The 17,441-nt window shown below is 38.7% G+C and overlaps 1 protein-coding gene across 4 annotated transcripts in view; it reads right to left on the reverse strand.

The window, feature by feature from the left end:
- USP15 (ubiquitin specific peptidase 15) overlaps positions 1–16,954 on the reverse strand; it is a 66,488-nt gene extending 49,534 nt beyond the window's left edge. Inside the window, exons 1-2 of one of the 4 annotated variants that reach the window (XR_012658565.1) lie at positions 16,776–16,946; positions 250–377 (exon numbers count right to left, since the gene is read on the reverse strand). Coding sequence is in view for 2 of the 4 variants with exons in the window: in XM_075080935.1 (XP_074937036.1) it covers positions 250–377; positions 16,776–16,864 (217 nt within the window). In the remaining 2 variants the exon portion in view is untranslated. Of the gene's footprint in view, positions 1–249; positions 378–16,775 lie in introns of all 4 variants that reach the window. The other 3 variants (XR_012658564.1, XM_075080935.1, XM_075080936.1) reach the window with 3 other exon arrangements.
- Between the last annotated feature and the right edge of the window lie 487 nt (positions 16,955–17,441).

Below are 17,441 nucleotides of genomic sequence, written 5' to 3' on the forward strand. Positions count from 1 at the left end.
ACCAGTCATCTGTGCATTATTGAGTATTCTGTTACCATTGCAAAGAAGTTCCAATAATTTTATTTATAAAATTTTAAGTTGTTTGGGAAATCTATTTCCATTCCCTTGTCATGGTCTGAAAACAAACAACAAGAAGTTTCACCTTCATATATGCTGAGATTCATTTACACAATTGACTACAAAAGATGAACTACCTGTGTATTTGCACTGAATGTCAGTATTGGATTATTACACAACAGAAGCAGTTACCTTTGAGAAGTCCAGAATTATCAATAGGACCAGGGTACACATTCTGATCTCCCATCTGGTATTTGTCCCAGCTATCAAAGCCAACATATTTTTTCCACTGTTTGAACCAGCGACTATCCACTAGATACCTTAAAAGGAAGAAGACATACAAGTTAAATTACTGGCATGCTACTACTTCCTATGGTACCAATTAATTCATGTTAACGCACTTGTAGTCATCAGCCTTGCAAAACTGAGAATGTTCTTCTGTCTGGTCTGCTCACCGCTATCGGCATCTCCTACCAACAAGGACTTTAATTGTGGGCAATTAAAGATCCCACTAATCACAGTGGGCAAGTACAGTTTTGCAAGACTGCTGGTACAGCATATCAGAATTTGAAGAATGGCAAATTCAGAAAACATTTCCCTTTTTAGCATAAAATATCATCAGCTTTAATTCCTGTTCTCAGTTTGTGAGTTCAGGAGATTCAAGTTAAATCTATATAATTAGACAGCTCTTTAAAAAATGAGAGATAACTTTTAGTAAAAATATTTTTTTCTTGCTGGAGTTTTATTTATAACATTCATATGCAAGTTGAAAAACTTTAGAACTCAGATATCCTGTCAAGAACCAGACAGTCTAAGTGTTTTCTTCCTCTGAGTCAGCATCAACACATACAGTAAATGCTCTGCTTTTGAGGCAGTAATAGATGTTCCTCCTACATATAATCATCAAATTCACATTTCCATATAAAGAGATATTTCTAAATTCAGCCCCACAGCATTTCTACCCTGATTAAATTGTTGCCACTGTGGCTTTTACAAAGTCCAGTGATACTTACTTTTATCATCTTTTTGTCCAGAATTTCTTTAAGATACCAAATTTGTTCAGTGATCCTCAGATTATTTTTTTTTAAAAGACACCACCTTCGTTATTTCTTCTTCCTAAAACTATCCATCACATTCTGTCTGGTCTGTCCCAACCCTTTTGCTACTACCCTAGTACACATTAGAATATCACTATAGGATGAAACACTAGGTCGAACTAAAGATCATGGGTAATCCTCATTCTTTTCTCCAGTATTTGACTACTCAGCTCTTATCTGTAGCACACCAATAATATGCTACTGAACCTTTAAGAGATCTCAAAACTTCCTGGTGATTCAAATACTAGTCTGCTAATACATACAGCTTTTATTAGGCAATCATTCTGTAGGAGTCACGAACACCACGGAAAAAATACAGAACAAAAACATTAGCACCCACAACTCTTGTAACCAAAGAAGTTAAAAAAAGGAATTGCTTGCATATACATTTTACTGAATAGGTTTAAAAGAATACATTAGCGGGGAATTAAATTTGTGCTTCAAAATGATGTAACTACTATAAGAATTAACAATCCTAAGATATATAAGTCTTGACTTACTCTTTCTCAAGTTCAGTTTCTCTCTTACACACACTAGAAGTACTGCTAGCGAACATCTGGTAAAGAAGGAATTACTACTGAGTAGTACTCAGTAAGCGGGATCCTTTGTAGTCAGAGAGATTCTCTTCTCAACAAGCCCCAATTTTTCACTTTCTACAGAACGTACTCCTAAGTGTGTGAATGTATAGGTAAAAGTCCTTTGGAAAGTAAGAGCGAGAAGGCTATACATAAGATCACCACAGGCTTTTGGATGCTTACTTCCCCTACATTCCTTCAGAAACAAAGACTAAGGTCTCAAAGGCAACTTTACAACATCTATGACAGTAGCAGCCTAATTCACATGGTAAACAGTCTTGATTCAGAATATGATTACACCACAGTAATGATGAGTCTGTGAACAAATTACTCCTAGCCTTAGCTACTTAGTAACTTAGTAACTACCCTAAGCAAACAAAAATAGCAAAGGCGGAGCTGTGGCTCAACTACTATAGACATAGTTCTGCCAGTGTAAGAACTTTGGTTAGGGACCAGATTTCTCCCTCACATCACCAGTGCCAGCTGTAGTCTGGAGCCTGTACCTTTACCGTCTCACAGTGTAACACTTGGTCTTGTATCTAATCTACTATCTCAAACTGTTACTACTGCTCAAGAGTCGTCAACTACCATGAGTTGCTATCTCTTCTGAAATTATTCTGTACACAACTTTGTCCTTGAACTTGCAACACATAATTTCTTTCTGAAATTTTAAACACTTAATAAAGCAGTCAGAGAACAGCCTGAAACTGCTTTTTGAACCAAAACTACAATAAAAAAAGTTTTGTTTTAAACACACTCAAGGAAATGTATATGGAAAGTATTTTGCTGCAAAAATGCCCTTTTCCACTCTCACCAAACTCAGAAACAGACAGTGACTTAAGAGGGTGTTTTGGGCACAATTCATTCCACCAAATCAGTAATGATACAGCATGGTTGAAGTCCTATTCCAGAAAGATGAGATACTTAACATCGCTATGATTTTACAATATTGAATCATTTTCAAGTAGCCTGGCCCAGCACTGATTATTTCAGTTTAGTGGCACAATTCCCTCGACATGTTTTGTTTAGAGCATGTTTAGATTGTAATAGGAAACAAGACTGGACAAGGCTAAGTTGCATTAAAGATGGTGAAATTTGGGATAAAACACAGTAAAAAGATTAAAATGCAGTCTATTACAAAATTAAACAGTTTTAAATTTTATTAATACTAAAAAAATTAAAACTTACGTAGTTCAAATCTCAGTAAGTTCCAGTCCCATTTCCCACATTTCCCACTTCAAAATCAATCTAAGTTCCAGAAATCCCACATTTCACACTTCAAAAATCAAATTAAGTTAGAATACACTGATTTCTTGACCTTTTTCCATTGTCTATGCTGTTCGGTGAAGTTATAAGAACTATCCCACAAAGCAACGAGCTTCTTAAACTAATTCAGATCTTTGTGTACAAAAAAACCTCATTCTGCACACAAGAAAGTATCCAAGTAAAGCTTTACTGTCTTATGTAAAAGCCTTTTCTGAACTTAACTTTTGAGGTTCTCCTAACAGAGAAGCAGCTTTAATGAATACTGCTGCAAAACCTGTGAAATCACAAATGACAAACTGTTGTGAAATGAAATAAGAAACAACTTCAACTATCAAAAGTGACCAGCTTGTGAAACAGGCATATAATGCTACTATCTACACGTAACTTAACATTTGGCATTATCATTTGTTTAAAACAAGCATTCCATTAAAATAAAAAAGCATGACTTTTTGATGTCGCATGAAAGCAAAGATATAAACTTTAAAAATTGCGAAGTCCCTTCGAAACACCATGTTTGCCATCATGCAATAGAGGAAGTGAAGCAACATCATAATAGCTCCCCAGTATGCTTTAAAACATTTGGTATGTTACTAGAAGCTTTCAATTATATTTTTACTACCATAAAGTCCTCCTAAGCAATACTGCAGTAGAATGAGAGAAAAAACTTAAATTATGTTTAAATTTTACAGAGGTAACATGTGCTTCCTTTTCTACAATCAATAGTCAGGTGCAGATGTCTTCAGATATGATCCAGTTCAACAAAGGCAAGAATCTAACAGATTCTTTATCCAATTCATGCCCGAGGTACGCCACATTCATCCACTACCCAGAAATGGGAGGGGGGAAGAGAATACAACAGACAGTAGTCTGCAATAGGCAATTTAGCCTATTTAATTTAAAGACCACATGAGTAAGAATTTAGGAGTTCAGTGAACACCACAAAAGTAGTCCACTTGAGAATTAAGAAAGAAAAATCAGATCTCTACAAACAAATTTTCACCAAAAATAACTAACTTGCAATTACATGAGTGTTATTTTCCACCTTCTGGAAGAGAAAAACAGACAGCAGACTCTACTATAGAAGTCTGAATTGGTATGACCATGTTAAATGTATTGACAGTAAAGATAATTTTTCCTTTACCCTGAGTCTGCCAGAACAAGCCTGATGTTACCATAATTGAACCACTGGTATTTGTGTCGTTTTCTTTTTAAAGTAGAAGTAGAAGCAGTTGTTCCCACAACAGCAAAAATCCAGTTCTTTCACTCTGCCTGTACAAATCACAATTCCTTTTACAACAGCCTCTTAATATTTGACTTATTTTTCCTTAATAAATGGAAAAAGAGATAACAAATTTGCTTAATCTGACATGCCCTTGCCTTTTGCTTTATACACAGAGTTTTCACTCTTATGAACATACTCAAGGCCAACAGCATTCTCACCTTTCTCTTCTGCTGTGGCCATTGAGCACTATTCCATGACAGCCATAACTGCGTGTGGTTGTGAACATGGTCACCCTGAGGCATCCATCCATTCTACCACCAAACCTGCCAGCCTTGTCCCCTACTGTAACCCCTGGCCTCTACTTTCTTGATCTAAATTTGAATGAACTGTGAATCTTAAAGAAGGAAAGCTATAATTTTACACAGAAGGGAAATTATCATATAGGCAAACTGTCCATTGTTTTAATTAATGCTTAATAAATTACTACTCCTGTAGGACCATATTACTTTTCAAATGCTTTGCGTTAAATACTTGATCGTACACCAGCAACAGTGAGTAATACAAAATTTTGATAATTGGACCTAACAGTGCGTGAAAGCTTAGGGTCCATTGTTCTAAATTTTAAATGTTCACCGTTACCTATTTCAACACTTCATCAACCTTATTCTTCCACATGCAATTAATTTTGCCACCAACCAAATTTTGCTCTGCAATGTCTCTTTACAGGTCTCCTTAACTGAAAAGTTGTAACATTTCTGTTTCCTAATACAGAGTGTAAGAACTTACATCACTTCTGTTCAGATTTAGGAATTTGTACTTACACACTCAAATAAGAGATCAATATTTCTAGCATTAAAAAGTTGAAAGTTCACCTATAAATTATGCAAGTATGTAAGTGTGATAAGAACTAAACAGCACAGTCAAGTTCCTGCCCTGGAAAGAAAATGCTGAAGGACAACCAAATCTTAAAAAAAATTCACATGAAGTTTGAGATTCTCTGAGCAAAGTCTGCCCAGCAGTACAACAGAGAAAAGTAAAATGAAGAATGCATGAACAGAAAAAATTTGAAAGCTTTGCTGTTTTCTTACTTGAATTCATTGAGTAGTACTCTATTAGGCTGGCATATTTTGGACATATGGACAAAGCTGCAAGGAACAATTGAAGAAAGATGCTGAATGGGTGCAAAACACTATTCTAAGATTTAATTCTGCAACTGTAAAAAGCTCATATCTGTAAAGCACCATTAAAACGGATTACTTTCAGACAAAAAGAGCCTATGTGCACTTTTTTGCAAGATGCATTCTACTGATGATTACTGAAAAGACTGAAAAAGGGAAGATCATTAAATCTGTGTGTACTCAAGGGCAAAGCTTAATACTTTGGTTAATATTGCTTGTAATATGAAACAGAATATATCTATTTCTTTGTACTAATTTTTAGAAAGAGTGAACAAGGAAGATCAATTTATTAGGATAAGGAGAAGATGGGGCACTGCCAGTTCTCAGGATTTCTTACAGACCACATCATCCTCCGACAGTCAAACCTGGCGCAAAAATATTAGATTTGATACAGCATTATATGTCTTATCAGAGCTTAGTGAACTTACTGCCTTACTCACTATCCCAATATTCAGCATTTAACATCCTTTATAGAAAAAGTAAGCAGGATACTTATGTAAGTCCAGTAATGAATTTATTTTCTATTTAGGGATAACTGCTTTTAATTGACTCAGCACCTATGAACATTGTTTAGGCTTCTTAAGTTAAAGAAATACAAAGTCTGTATTCTCAGACAGATATTCTTAAGAGCAAACTCAGTAGACCAGTTTACCACAATGTTGAGGTAGTCCATTAAATGCAAAAGAACAATTCAGGGAATTTATATAGCCAAGAAAAAAAAGTCACAGATAGAGATTTTGAAAAATGCTAATAGACACTGTAGTTGTAAATTCTTACAGTGAATTACTGGTTATGTGTATGTATGTGCATACATATGCACATGTATGTATACTTTTTATACATATTGAGCATTTCAATGAGCATTCTGCTACTTTCATCTCAACAGAAATCTGATGCAGGTGAGAGAAGTTATTTTGAGTTACTACGGAATACAGTCACAGTAGCTGTAATCTTCCTCCTTTTCAAGAACTTGTCCTTAATCAATAAGATGAAATACTACTTTTTCAATAAGATCAGGGGAAATGGAAATCTGCATTCAAATGCCATACACTTCCCTCATCTTTACACAAGAAGGATATACCATGTTAAAGTTTATGCTGTAAAAAAAGAAAATTAATGCAATTACACCACACTCAGCATAGGGGACCGATCTGCTAAAGCACTTAAAGCACATAACTAAAATCCAGACTTGCTAGCATTATGGGAAAAGGTAAAAATAAGAAATTTATAGACTACAGCTTTTGATCCTGCAAACACATTCAATATAGCATTCTCATCAAGATCAATAAGACTACTCATCTACACAAAACAGAGAAGGCAAACCATAAGAAGGCAACTCATCTTTTCATCAGTGTTATAATATCCATGATAAAAATCAACCACCTGAAAACTAAGTATTACCTACGAGGTACACTCACTAATTTAAGAGGAAAAGACATACCTCAAGTAAACCTCATTTCTTAAATATGATTTGATCATTTTTAGATCACTTTTTATGGGAAGATTATTAAAAACTTGCAGCATGCACTTGAGACCAGATACGCTCCACTGAATATCTGTTGTCCCGGATACAAAAATAGCATACCATGCATTAGTAGAAAAAAGAAAAAAACAAGACATAAAATGTCTGCACATTGAACTTGGTACAATGTTTTGCTTTTATTTTTGTTCCTATTACCCAATACAGAAAAGAGTTCCAAACCAATCTAATGGTACGGTAGTTTTTTTGAACTGTGGACCTGACGGAGAAAGCTCCCCCAGGATACTTTAGTAAAGTTAAAAAATATGGCCTATCCATTTTTTAAAACTATGATTAAGAAATGTTTGTTACTTTACTCTGATGGAATCAAGAGTTCAATCAAGCAGGAAACACAAATTTTGGTGTCTTATACGTCATCAGTCAAGCTAGTGAGCAGGATAACAACCCATCTTCAGGGGTAAAGCACACATGAAGGATTCAGAGTAAAGACTGAAGGACAGAACTGTCTCAAATTCCTAGATATGCTATTTTGAGGGGCAAATTTAAAAACTAAGACAACTTCACAACAAGGTGAACTGATTAAATCGGCAAATGCTTGACATCTGTAGGCATTTCAAAGTAAGTCACCTCAAATTGCTTGCTGAAAACAGTCAACCATGATAGAGCCAACAAGTTAATAACAGAAGTACATAATATTGGAATAACCACAAACCTTTACCTAAAAGGTGGTGGACAGCAAGCTGACAATGAGCCAACAATGTGCCCTTGTGGCCAAGAAGGCCAATGGTATCCCTGGGATGCATTAAAATGAGTGTGGCCAGCAGATCGAGAGAGGTTATCCTCCCCCTTTGCTCTGCCCTAGTGAGATATTTGGAGTGCTGTGGACAGTTTTGGGCCCCCCAGTTTAAGGAGGATGTAGAACTGCTTGAGGAAGTCCAGCGGAGAGCTACCAAGATGATCAGGGGACTGGAGCATCTCCCTTATGAGGAAAGGCTGAGAGACTTGGGTTTGTTCAGCCTGGAGAAGACTAAGTGGGGATTTCATAAACACCTATAAATATCTAAATGGTGGGTGTCAGGAGGATGGGACTAGGCTCTTTTAAATAGTGCCCAAAGACCGGATAAGGGGCAATGGGTACAAGTTGGAACACAGGAAATTCCACTTAAACATGAGAAAAAAACTTCTTTCCTGTGAGGGTGACAGCAGTGGCACAGGCTGCCCAGGGAGGCTGTGGAGTCTCCTTCCCTGGAAACATTCAAAACCCGCCTTGATGCGTTCCTGTGCCCCCTGCTCTAGGTGTCCCTGCTCAAGCAGGGGGGTTGGACAAGATGATCTCCAGAGGTCCCTTCCAACCTCTGCCATTCTGTGATTCTGGGATTCTATGAAAAGTAAGCAAAAATATGCATGTGTGATTTGCTGAAAATTACAAATATATGTATTAATAATATTGGAAATATTTGTACAGTTTAATTAGTTTCAGGTGTTTTCTCTTACTTGTATTACATATCCTTAGAGAGATCTAAATTTTCCTTTAGCAGGTAGAATGAAAAAACTACAAAACATGTCCATGAGCAAGTTCCCAGTTCAAGTCTGGCCTACTTCAGAGTGGAGCTTCAGATGGCTTCGTAAGTTGTCTCTATTCTCATCTGTAAAATATTTCTTGCCTATCTGAAGCAGATTATAATATATAAGGGACAATTTATACTCAAGCCTGTGAAATGCCAGATACTGCATAAAACATGAGGAAATGGAATGAAGCTGCATTGAGGAAGTTCAGACTGGATTTAGGAAAAGGTTCTTCACTGAGGAGATGGTCGGTCACTGGAACAGGCTCCTGGGAAAGCGGTCATAGCACCAAGCCTGTCAGAGCTCAAGGAGCATCTGGACGACACTCTTAGTCATATGGTTTAGTCTTAGGTAGTCCTGCCAGGAGCAGGGAGTTGGACTCAATGATCCTTATTGGTCCCTTCCAACTTGAGATATTCTATGATTCTACAAAAACCTTATATCCCCCAGAGCACAAGAGGAGCTTGTGTAACTGAGGTCTACGCTACCTTTGCAGATATCGTAATTTGCAGAGTATCTTTAGAATGTTCCACAACAGTGGAATTTGTTCTGATAATAAAGACATCGAAACCCCATGCAATCACATGTGGAGCACATAAGAACATATTTTACCAAACTGTGTGTTCCCACTTTGATACACAACAGGTTTTGATATCATTTGGATTCAGTGTTATCATTGCAGAGGATGAAATAAAAGATGAAATTCTGAACCTTGCAAATATAAACTCCAACAACATTCTCATTCCAGCAGCTGATGACAAAAGGCCTTACTTGACACCCGAGGGTCCTCACAGATTGCATTTGCTCATCTTCCAAACTTAATTCAGGCTAGCCTGAGTCCACTGATCACACAAAGGGGTCAAAAAATAGAATTAGAATATTCCTTGACATCTTCTGATATTACAGGTCATTTCATATCCTTGAAAAGCAATGATAACTGTTGTTCATACCTAGCTCATCCCATTCATAAGCTATTTTCTAATAGTATATTCTCATTTAGGCATAACTTTTCTTTAAATAATCCTTTTATTTGAACAATTTCTTGGCAAGTACAAAGCACAATCCTTAACATTTCAATGTGCTTTCCTCTTCCTGTTTTCCTATGCTCGGATTGTTTTCAAAGCACAGATTACTTTAACTATTTTTAGTTAATATTTTCTTGTAAAAGAATATATTCCTCAAAGCTATATAAAAACATGTGAACTTTTACTTTATTCTCATGGTTAGAAGCAAACAAGGTTTGTTTAGAAATATTGTAAACTAACATTAAAAAGTTAAAGTCATAGTTATTGTAAACTTGCTTTAGCTGAAGACACTAAATCTATCTTTAGGATGAGTTTAGATCAGTTATTCCAACCTCATATATCCCCTACAGACAACAGCACTGAAAAAACAGTTCACTGCAGGCATTATTATTCTTTGGGTCCCACTGAAGTGGGATGAAACAGTGATTATTTCTGGCATTTACAAAGGACTGCTCATTTCTGTGATCAAGGGCCATTAGCCTGGTTCCTGGTTGTGTTCACATCAACTACTGGACTTCAGAGTTTCTCCAATATAATCTACCAATTACAGAGTACTTATTTTATTATCTTCCCCAATATACACACCAGCAATGAATATTTTGATCCTTTTACTCCTATACAAAATATTCAAATATTAAAACACAATTACCAGTTGACAGCCCTGCATTATATCCAAATATATGCTCATATTGGGTCAACTAAAATTACCAACAAAAGACTGTATCCTTATGAACGTTCAAGCGCAGCCCAAAACAGCATTACTTACAGCCTTTGTACATTAACTTAGAAGAACAAAAGAATGAAGCTATTACAACACTTGTAAATGCACCTTCATTTCTTAAAAAAAATAGATCAACAAATAATGAAAATCAGTAATAAAGTTACGCAAATTTTAGAATTTCACAGCTGCATTACCATGTATACACATTGTTCTCTCAACAAAAGAAAATAATAGTACTAGTGGGAAAGTTGCTAGTTGATTTCTACAATTCCCTCATGGATTGTAACTTTTTCATGTAATTTAACTTCACCCGTGGTTTACTGCACATTTTGAGTTAATAAATCTTATTAACACAGCACCAACATCACAGAGTACAAGGGCATTCATTCTCTACCTTAACACCCAGGCTGACAGAAAAATATTTGAACAGTATGACTATGATCTTGGTAATTCCCATTGCTGTCGAAAGTGTTCTGAACACATTCCTCCATTATATATAGACAGAATTAAACAACATGTAACCTAGATTTATTTATATTGACTGATAAGTCAGCCCTTCGACTTCAAAATCAAAACAGTTAACTTTAATATACAATAAAGACTCTTCACAGAGGCATTCATTCCATCACTGTGTACTGCTGGGACATCTTATCTTCCCAACACAAGCTATTTCACTTTTAACAGCAAAACTGTGCAAGTTGTCCAGAGAGATAGGTGAGGATTATTTTTTTTACCCTCCTCACTGTGAATGAGTACAGATTAAGCAATACTGAGAACAAAGTGGAACAACGGTGTTACTGAAAGTAAATTAGGACTCCTATTTAAAGGCGCAGCATCCAATTTTTGTTCTTGCACAATTGCAACTACAAAAATAAGAAAGGTGAGAACGGGTTTGTACCTGTATTTCTACTCTGATTAGGCTAGCCAAAATTGCTTGACTAAGTACAATCCTGATTAATAGATGCCTTCAAAATTAAATTTTCTTTCAGAATTAACAAATTCTTGGAAGTTCAAGATTATTATAATTATTCTACTCTATCACATACAAACCAAACCATCATTTTATTCAAAATGTAGGTAAATCCACACACACAAAAATCCAGGGGCCAAAGAGAGAAAAAAATATATCGCTTAGCTCCCATTTTTAAGAAATCTTAGTCTAAATATTTCACATCCCTCTTCAGAAATAAACGTTTTATTCAAATAAATGCATCAAGATAATTTCAAATCAACTAATAAATCAGTTAAATTCTCCCTACAGCCCCCTAAACTCAAGTTCCCACAATGTGCTGCAACAGCCTAAGCAGCACTTCACATGTATCACCAAGAGGCTGACCAAAAAGCCTGATTCAACCAGAATTAATGGACTGCATTTTTATGTTAAAATTTCAGTGTGAACATCACATTAACAACCATGTAAGTGTTTTGAATACAGTTACAAGTTTTCCATTTAAGGAAAGACTTTTCATTAAAAAAAATAACTCCTAAATCAATGTTTGACTTCCAATTTTCAGGCAAAAGCCTGACACAAACATGATCGAGTTTAACATGCTCCCACCCTGCCTAATCAATTAACAGAAGAAAACTGCATCTACACATTTCCATTGCAAGTATTCTCCCAGAAGAATTTAGAACAGAACATTTTGTATACTGTCATAAGCTGTTGTTGAAGTGCTGCACCATTCTACATGCAGTGACACAAATCTAACACAAAACTTCAACCACAAGGTCTTAAAGTCAAAAATCAGCAACTTAAACCTCAATGGAAAGAGAAAGCAGCCAATTCTCAATTCTAGCCTTGGAACACTGACGCAGTGTTCCTTGTTTCTCATTATATGATGCCATCAGGACAGTTTAGGATATTATCCCAAATGTTACTGAGGTGCAGGTCTACAACATCTCATCATGTTCTCAGTGAAATCTTCCATTAATGTTCAATCTAGATTCTGTTCATGTACAGCACAATGACGGATGATCAAATGTGGAAAACACTGAGAAGACCACAGTGTAAAATACTATTAAAGCTAAGCACTTCAGCATCAAGGTTATCATCAATGACGGGCACTGCAGGGTTTTCAAGTAGGGCTATATACACCTGTTTGTCAAGATTCATGATTTTTCATTGCTACCAGAATTAAAATGCTTGTACGTTTTTGGTGTTGAAATTCTTTAAATACACTTCTGGAGGGGAAATTCTTTCAGGCTGCATTTTCATATCTACTGATCATTCACTGGGAAGGATCCCTACCCCACTTGAATTTGTACTTATTCTCTTCACTGACTGAGTTTTACAGTTAAACAGCCAATAAAATTCTCACAATAAAAAAAATGAGAATATTTTCTTCACCTTCTAAGAAATGTACTCTATGGAAAACAATGGTACTCCCTCTGGACTCACCAGAACTTCAGAAGGGATGTGTATCAGAGACACATCTGAAAAAACACAAAATACTATATTTCTGTAGTTCTCATAATTTGCAAGTCTTAAAAAATAAAACAGATTAAGAATCTATCTCATCACTCTGTGAGGTAATGACTGGCACCAAAATTCACTGGCTAGCAGGGCTGGAAATCAACATCTTCCCTCCTTACAGACAGTCTCTTAAATCTTTACCTGCCCATCTAAAAATCCTTATCCTAGAAGACATAATCTTATGTAAGTATTTCAGCACAGGACTCAACATTCTAGCAGAACAGACAAAGGCTCTTAAAGCTCTTCTCTGAAAGGCAAGGCTTCTGCCTCCTCTATTAAATTTGATATTTTTTAACTCATTCCGAATAAATGCCTTCTGTGACATGCGGACACCAGAACTGGACAGTATGAATGGTTTCACTAATATATAACTGTATACAGTACATCTTTGTACTGCTACTCAGTATTCCCTGTTCAAACATCTAAAGATTCCATTTGTTCCCTTAGCCACCAAATAAGCTCCTTGTGATAGTTATTTGTCCACTGTAACAGCCTAATTCTTTTCCAGGTTACTGCTTTTAAAAATACAAATAACATCTATATTCTCATCTGCTACAAATTGCTACGGTGAGCAAGAGATGAAAGAAGCACAGTGGGGAAATTCTGTGAGAGAGAAAAATAGGTAAAACTGCTAAGGCTGTGCTGTTAGACATTATTAGTCACTACTACATGAAACATTTTATTGGCGGTGGTACTTAAAGGTGAGAAACGTGGTCTTGCATTCTAGATGATGGAGGGCCAATGTGCGTAAGAGGTAACAGAGTATGAAAGCATGTGTAATGTCGTATTTAAGTAACTGAGACAACACCTCTAAGAGAGCCACAGAAGAACAGGAACTACAGGGAAAGCAGGGCTGAAAGTGGTCTTAAAGGTAAAGACAAGAAATGCCTCAATAGGAGAGATATTTACACAAGAAGTCATCACACAAGAATTGACAGAGTCTTCATGACCTCTTTAAGAAAACTGTTCCAAGATCAATAACTTTCAGTGTTGAAAATTGTACCTCAGTGAAACTGTAAAAACAGAAAAACTTGGCAAGGTTCTCAAGAATACCACTGCAGCTACAAAGTCATTAAATGACATCACCAAGACCAGTTGGTCATACAAATTATACAGTGGGTAAAAAATTGATGAACATCAACAGCTCTTCAATTTATGAGAGCGCATACAGGAAGACACTGATTGAGTTCAAATTTGTCTGCAGCTGTAAATCAATATTTTTTTGCATTTTTAAATGAAAGGTTAAAATTTTTAAATGACAGGTTAAAATCTCAAACAATAAAAATTCTCACTTGCCAAGCATCAGTAGATTTTCAAAACACTGAGAAATAATCATATCAGATCCTAAAACTGTGAGATACACAACGGAATACAACATTTGTTCTCTTCCAAAAGAGAAGTCTAGGCCTCTCAATCACTTAACCTGAAGGTCCTTCAGATAATATCACAAGAAGAAAGAATTATATATAACTCAAGTTCCGTGGAATAAGTGTGTGGTTTTTAATGCTAAATGCACTAACAAAAACAGTCAACATTATTTAAAGCAACTGATAAATGAAGAATGTTCTTGCTTGAAAAAGCTTGAATTTTATGTTTATTTAACGTATGTTTAGAAAAATAAGATAAATGGATAGATGGAAGAATCCTCAATCTCTCCTAGTTTGTTTAGTAATTTAATTTATTAACTGTCCATAAAAGAATGCAAAAAAGAACATCAAGACAAACTAGCCCAGAATCCTGTCCCTGAGGACAGAACAATCAAAAGACACTAGCCTTGTCTGTCCACCGAAGCAATATATTTTAACATATACTATCCCCAAGCTACTCTTAAAAACATCCAATGAAAGGAATTCTACAGCTTACTAAACTACCTGTTCAAATGTTTCTTGATTCTATAAATTCTTTTCCAATATCTAACTCTAAAAACGTTTTATTTCTGGTCAGTTTCATGTCCTTCTCCCTGAGAGAGAATACGCACATGAAAAACTAATGAAGAAATTCAATGCCCTCTTTATAGATACAAGATCTGCCTCTCTTAGCCTTATTCTTTAGTTCTCTTTTTCTTGGAGAAAACCCCCAAAGCTTTACACTTTCCTTATATAGCTTATTGTTCTCTACACTCTAAATTCTGAAGAGGATGGACAAGACCTTCAGTATAAGCCGTTAATTTTAAAAGGACTGTATTTTTGCGCTTTAAAGCTCAAACAGAACAAGCTGATATTGCATTGCTCACATTTTTTTAGAAATATTTACTACTGAATTAAAACTGCAATTCTGAAGCATGACTTAGAGTACTTTAACTGTTCTGTTTCCTTATTGATGCCCCAAAAGATCAAAAAGCTAAACATACCCCTTAATTTGTGAAGTTAAATACACGGCTCAAAGTATTAATCCTACAAACACACATGCACATGCATTTGTGTAGCTGGATTTAATCCAAGTTCATGAGTCAAAGTTAATAGGACTTTGCCATAGCTTAAGATTATTCTGTTTTAAAGCACTTGATTAACATCAGTGTCACAATCACAGCTAGATATGTTTCTTTTCAGAGAATGTTTAGAAGCTTGTTCCACATTTTTTCATGCTAAAATATTTAACGTACTAGAAAAAAATACAGCAGAGTAAAGTTGCTGTTTTAGTCATCATGTAAACTTGTCATAAAATTACTTTCACTTTGAATAACATCAACTGTCTGAGACATCTTTTTAGTACTCGGGAAGTACCCAAAAGAACCCCTATTAAAAAAAAAAGTCTCTTGGAAGATTACAAGCCTGAGAGCCTTTTTACTATCGCTGGTCATTTTCAACACTACCACATGAACTGATTTCCTTTTTCTAGTTGCTTACATTTTTCCAGTTTAAGAGCAGTCTGTTCATATGCCAAAACTGAACATATACTCAGCAGTATTTGAATAATGCATCAGAATGTATGCTTCTGACACATGCTGCAGTATCAACACTGTTAAATATAGTCTTTTATAGAACTGGAACAGTGAGTGATGACAACTGAAATGAGGTGGGCAAGTTCTACTTTTGTGTATTCATAGTTAATTTTCAGTAAGTTAATGCTTCAGCCTTTGTCTTTGGGTAACCGTTTCACACAGGAAGAGATGAAGAGGGTGAGTGGTGGAAAAGTGTCAGTTCCCCACCCCACCCACCCCCAAAAAAAAAGTCCCCTTTCCTAGCCTTGAAGAACTACAACCACAGAAGCTCAATTACCAAATACGCCCTAAAAAGAGGCGTCTGTTTACCCTAATTCTTTTCAACCACGGATTATTCTGTTGACAATCCGTATGGCATACTAAGAAGTATTTTCTGACTGACCACGAAAACATATCCTTCTAAAGGTTTATTGTGGAACAGGTACGATAAGGGCCCGTTTACACCTTCGGGGTTATTTTTTAGGTAATTAACACGTTCGCAGCCAAAATAAAATTTAAACTTAAGGCTTATGACAGCCGCGGAGGGGCTTCAGGGTACGGGTATAATTTCTGACAAGTTGAAGGTGACGCCGGGGCCGTTTCCTCCTTTCAGCCCGGGTAATGGCAGCAACGCCTGGCAGCGGAGCTCTTCTCCCCCGCCTCAATCCCTACTTCCGCGCTTCTCCCCGCGCCGCCAAAGCACCCCCCCGGCGGCCTCCGGGCCCCGCGCTGTCCCCGGCCGCCGCCCGGGGCTGCCCTCCGGCACCGCGCCCCGCCGCCCGGCCGCTCCCTCCCCTCCCCCGCCCGGCAGGGAGCTGACCTCGGTGCCTGCCCCCGCCGGGCGCCTCCGCGGCGCGGCCCGGCCTTGCCGGCCGCCAGCAGCCCAGGCCAAGCCAGGCCGAGGGCCCGCCGCACCGAGGCGGCCGGCCCTCTCCTGAGAGGGGCTGAGGGATCCGGGAGGCGGGAGAGGAGCGGGGGGCGGGGGGGGGGGGGAGAAGAGGGTGCTGTCCCCCTCCCCCCTCCTTTCCCCCCACTCTCCCGGTAGCCCCCCACGCACGCGAGGGGCCGAACCGCCGCCGGGAGCGGGGTGGGGAGCTGAGGGAAAGGAGGTCGGTCCCCCCGCCCGCCCAGCGGCACCGGGGGCGGAGGGAGCCGCCCGCGCCCATCAGCCCGGTCCCTCCCGCCCCTCCCTCACCAGGTGTCGCCCTTGCGGAGAGCGGTTTTGAGCAGCGCCGCGACGTCCGTCCGCTGGGTCTCCAGATCCGCCGCGCCTCCCTCCGCCATCTTCTCCCCCCGGCGGCAGCAGCGGCGGCGGCGGCAGCAACAGCAGGGGCAGGAGCGGGCCGCGCTGCATGCTGGGAGTGACGCCGGCCGGGAGACGCCCTCGCCCCCCTCCTTTCCTTCCCAGCATCCGCAGGGTGAGGACGGAGGGAACTCGGCAAGGTGCCCCCTGGCGGCCCGGAGGTCTTTCCTGGCACCACCTGGAAGGGAGGCGCATGCGCGCAGTGCCGGCTGGGGCGGGGCGGCGGCTCTGGGGGCGACCGCCTGCTGTGAGCGGGGGGCGGTGGGACGGTGCCCCGGTGTCTCGGTGACCCGGCGGGGCCCGTCGGGCAGGGCGGTGCCCCGGAGGGCTCCTCGGCGGGGTCCGGGTGACGGCCACGGCCTGCCCGGCCAGGCCTGGGTCGTGTCGTGTGAGGCCGTGGTTTGAAATGGGTCAGGAAGGGGAGATCGTATTTAGGGAGTAAGGAACCGTCCTCTTCGTGACGTTCCCTTCAGTGTTAGTGTTTTAATTTAAGCGTGTGCGTAATTAGATGCTGCGTGCCTCGCTAACAAATGAGTGGTCTGGACTGCCATAATTCAT

The sequence above is a fragment of the Phalacrocorax aristotelis genome, chromosome 1, assembly GCF_949628215.1.
Source record: "Phalacrocorax aristotelis chromosome 1, bGulAri2.1, whole genome shotgun sequence".
In the NCBI taxonomy this organism is placed as follows: domain Eukaryota; kingdom Metazoa; phylum Chordata; class Aves; order Suliformes; family Phalacrocoracidae; genus Phalacrocorax; species Phalacrocorax aristotelis.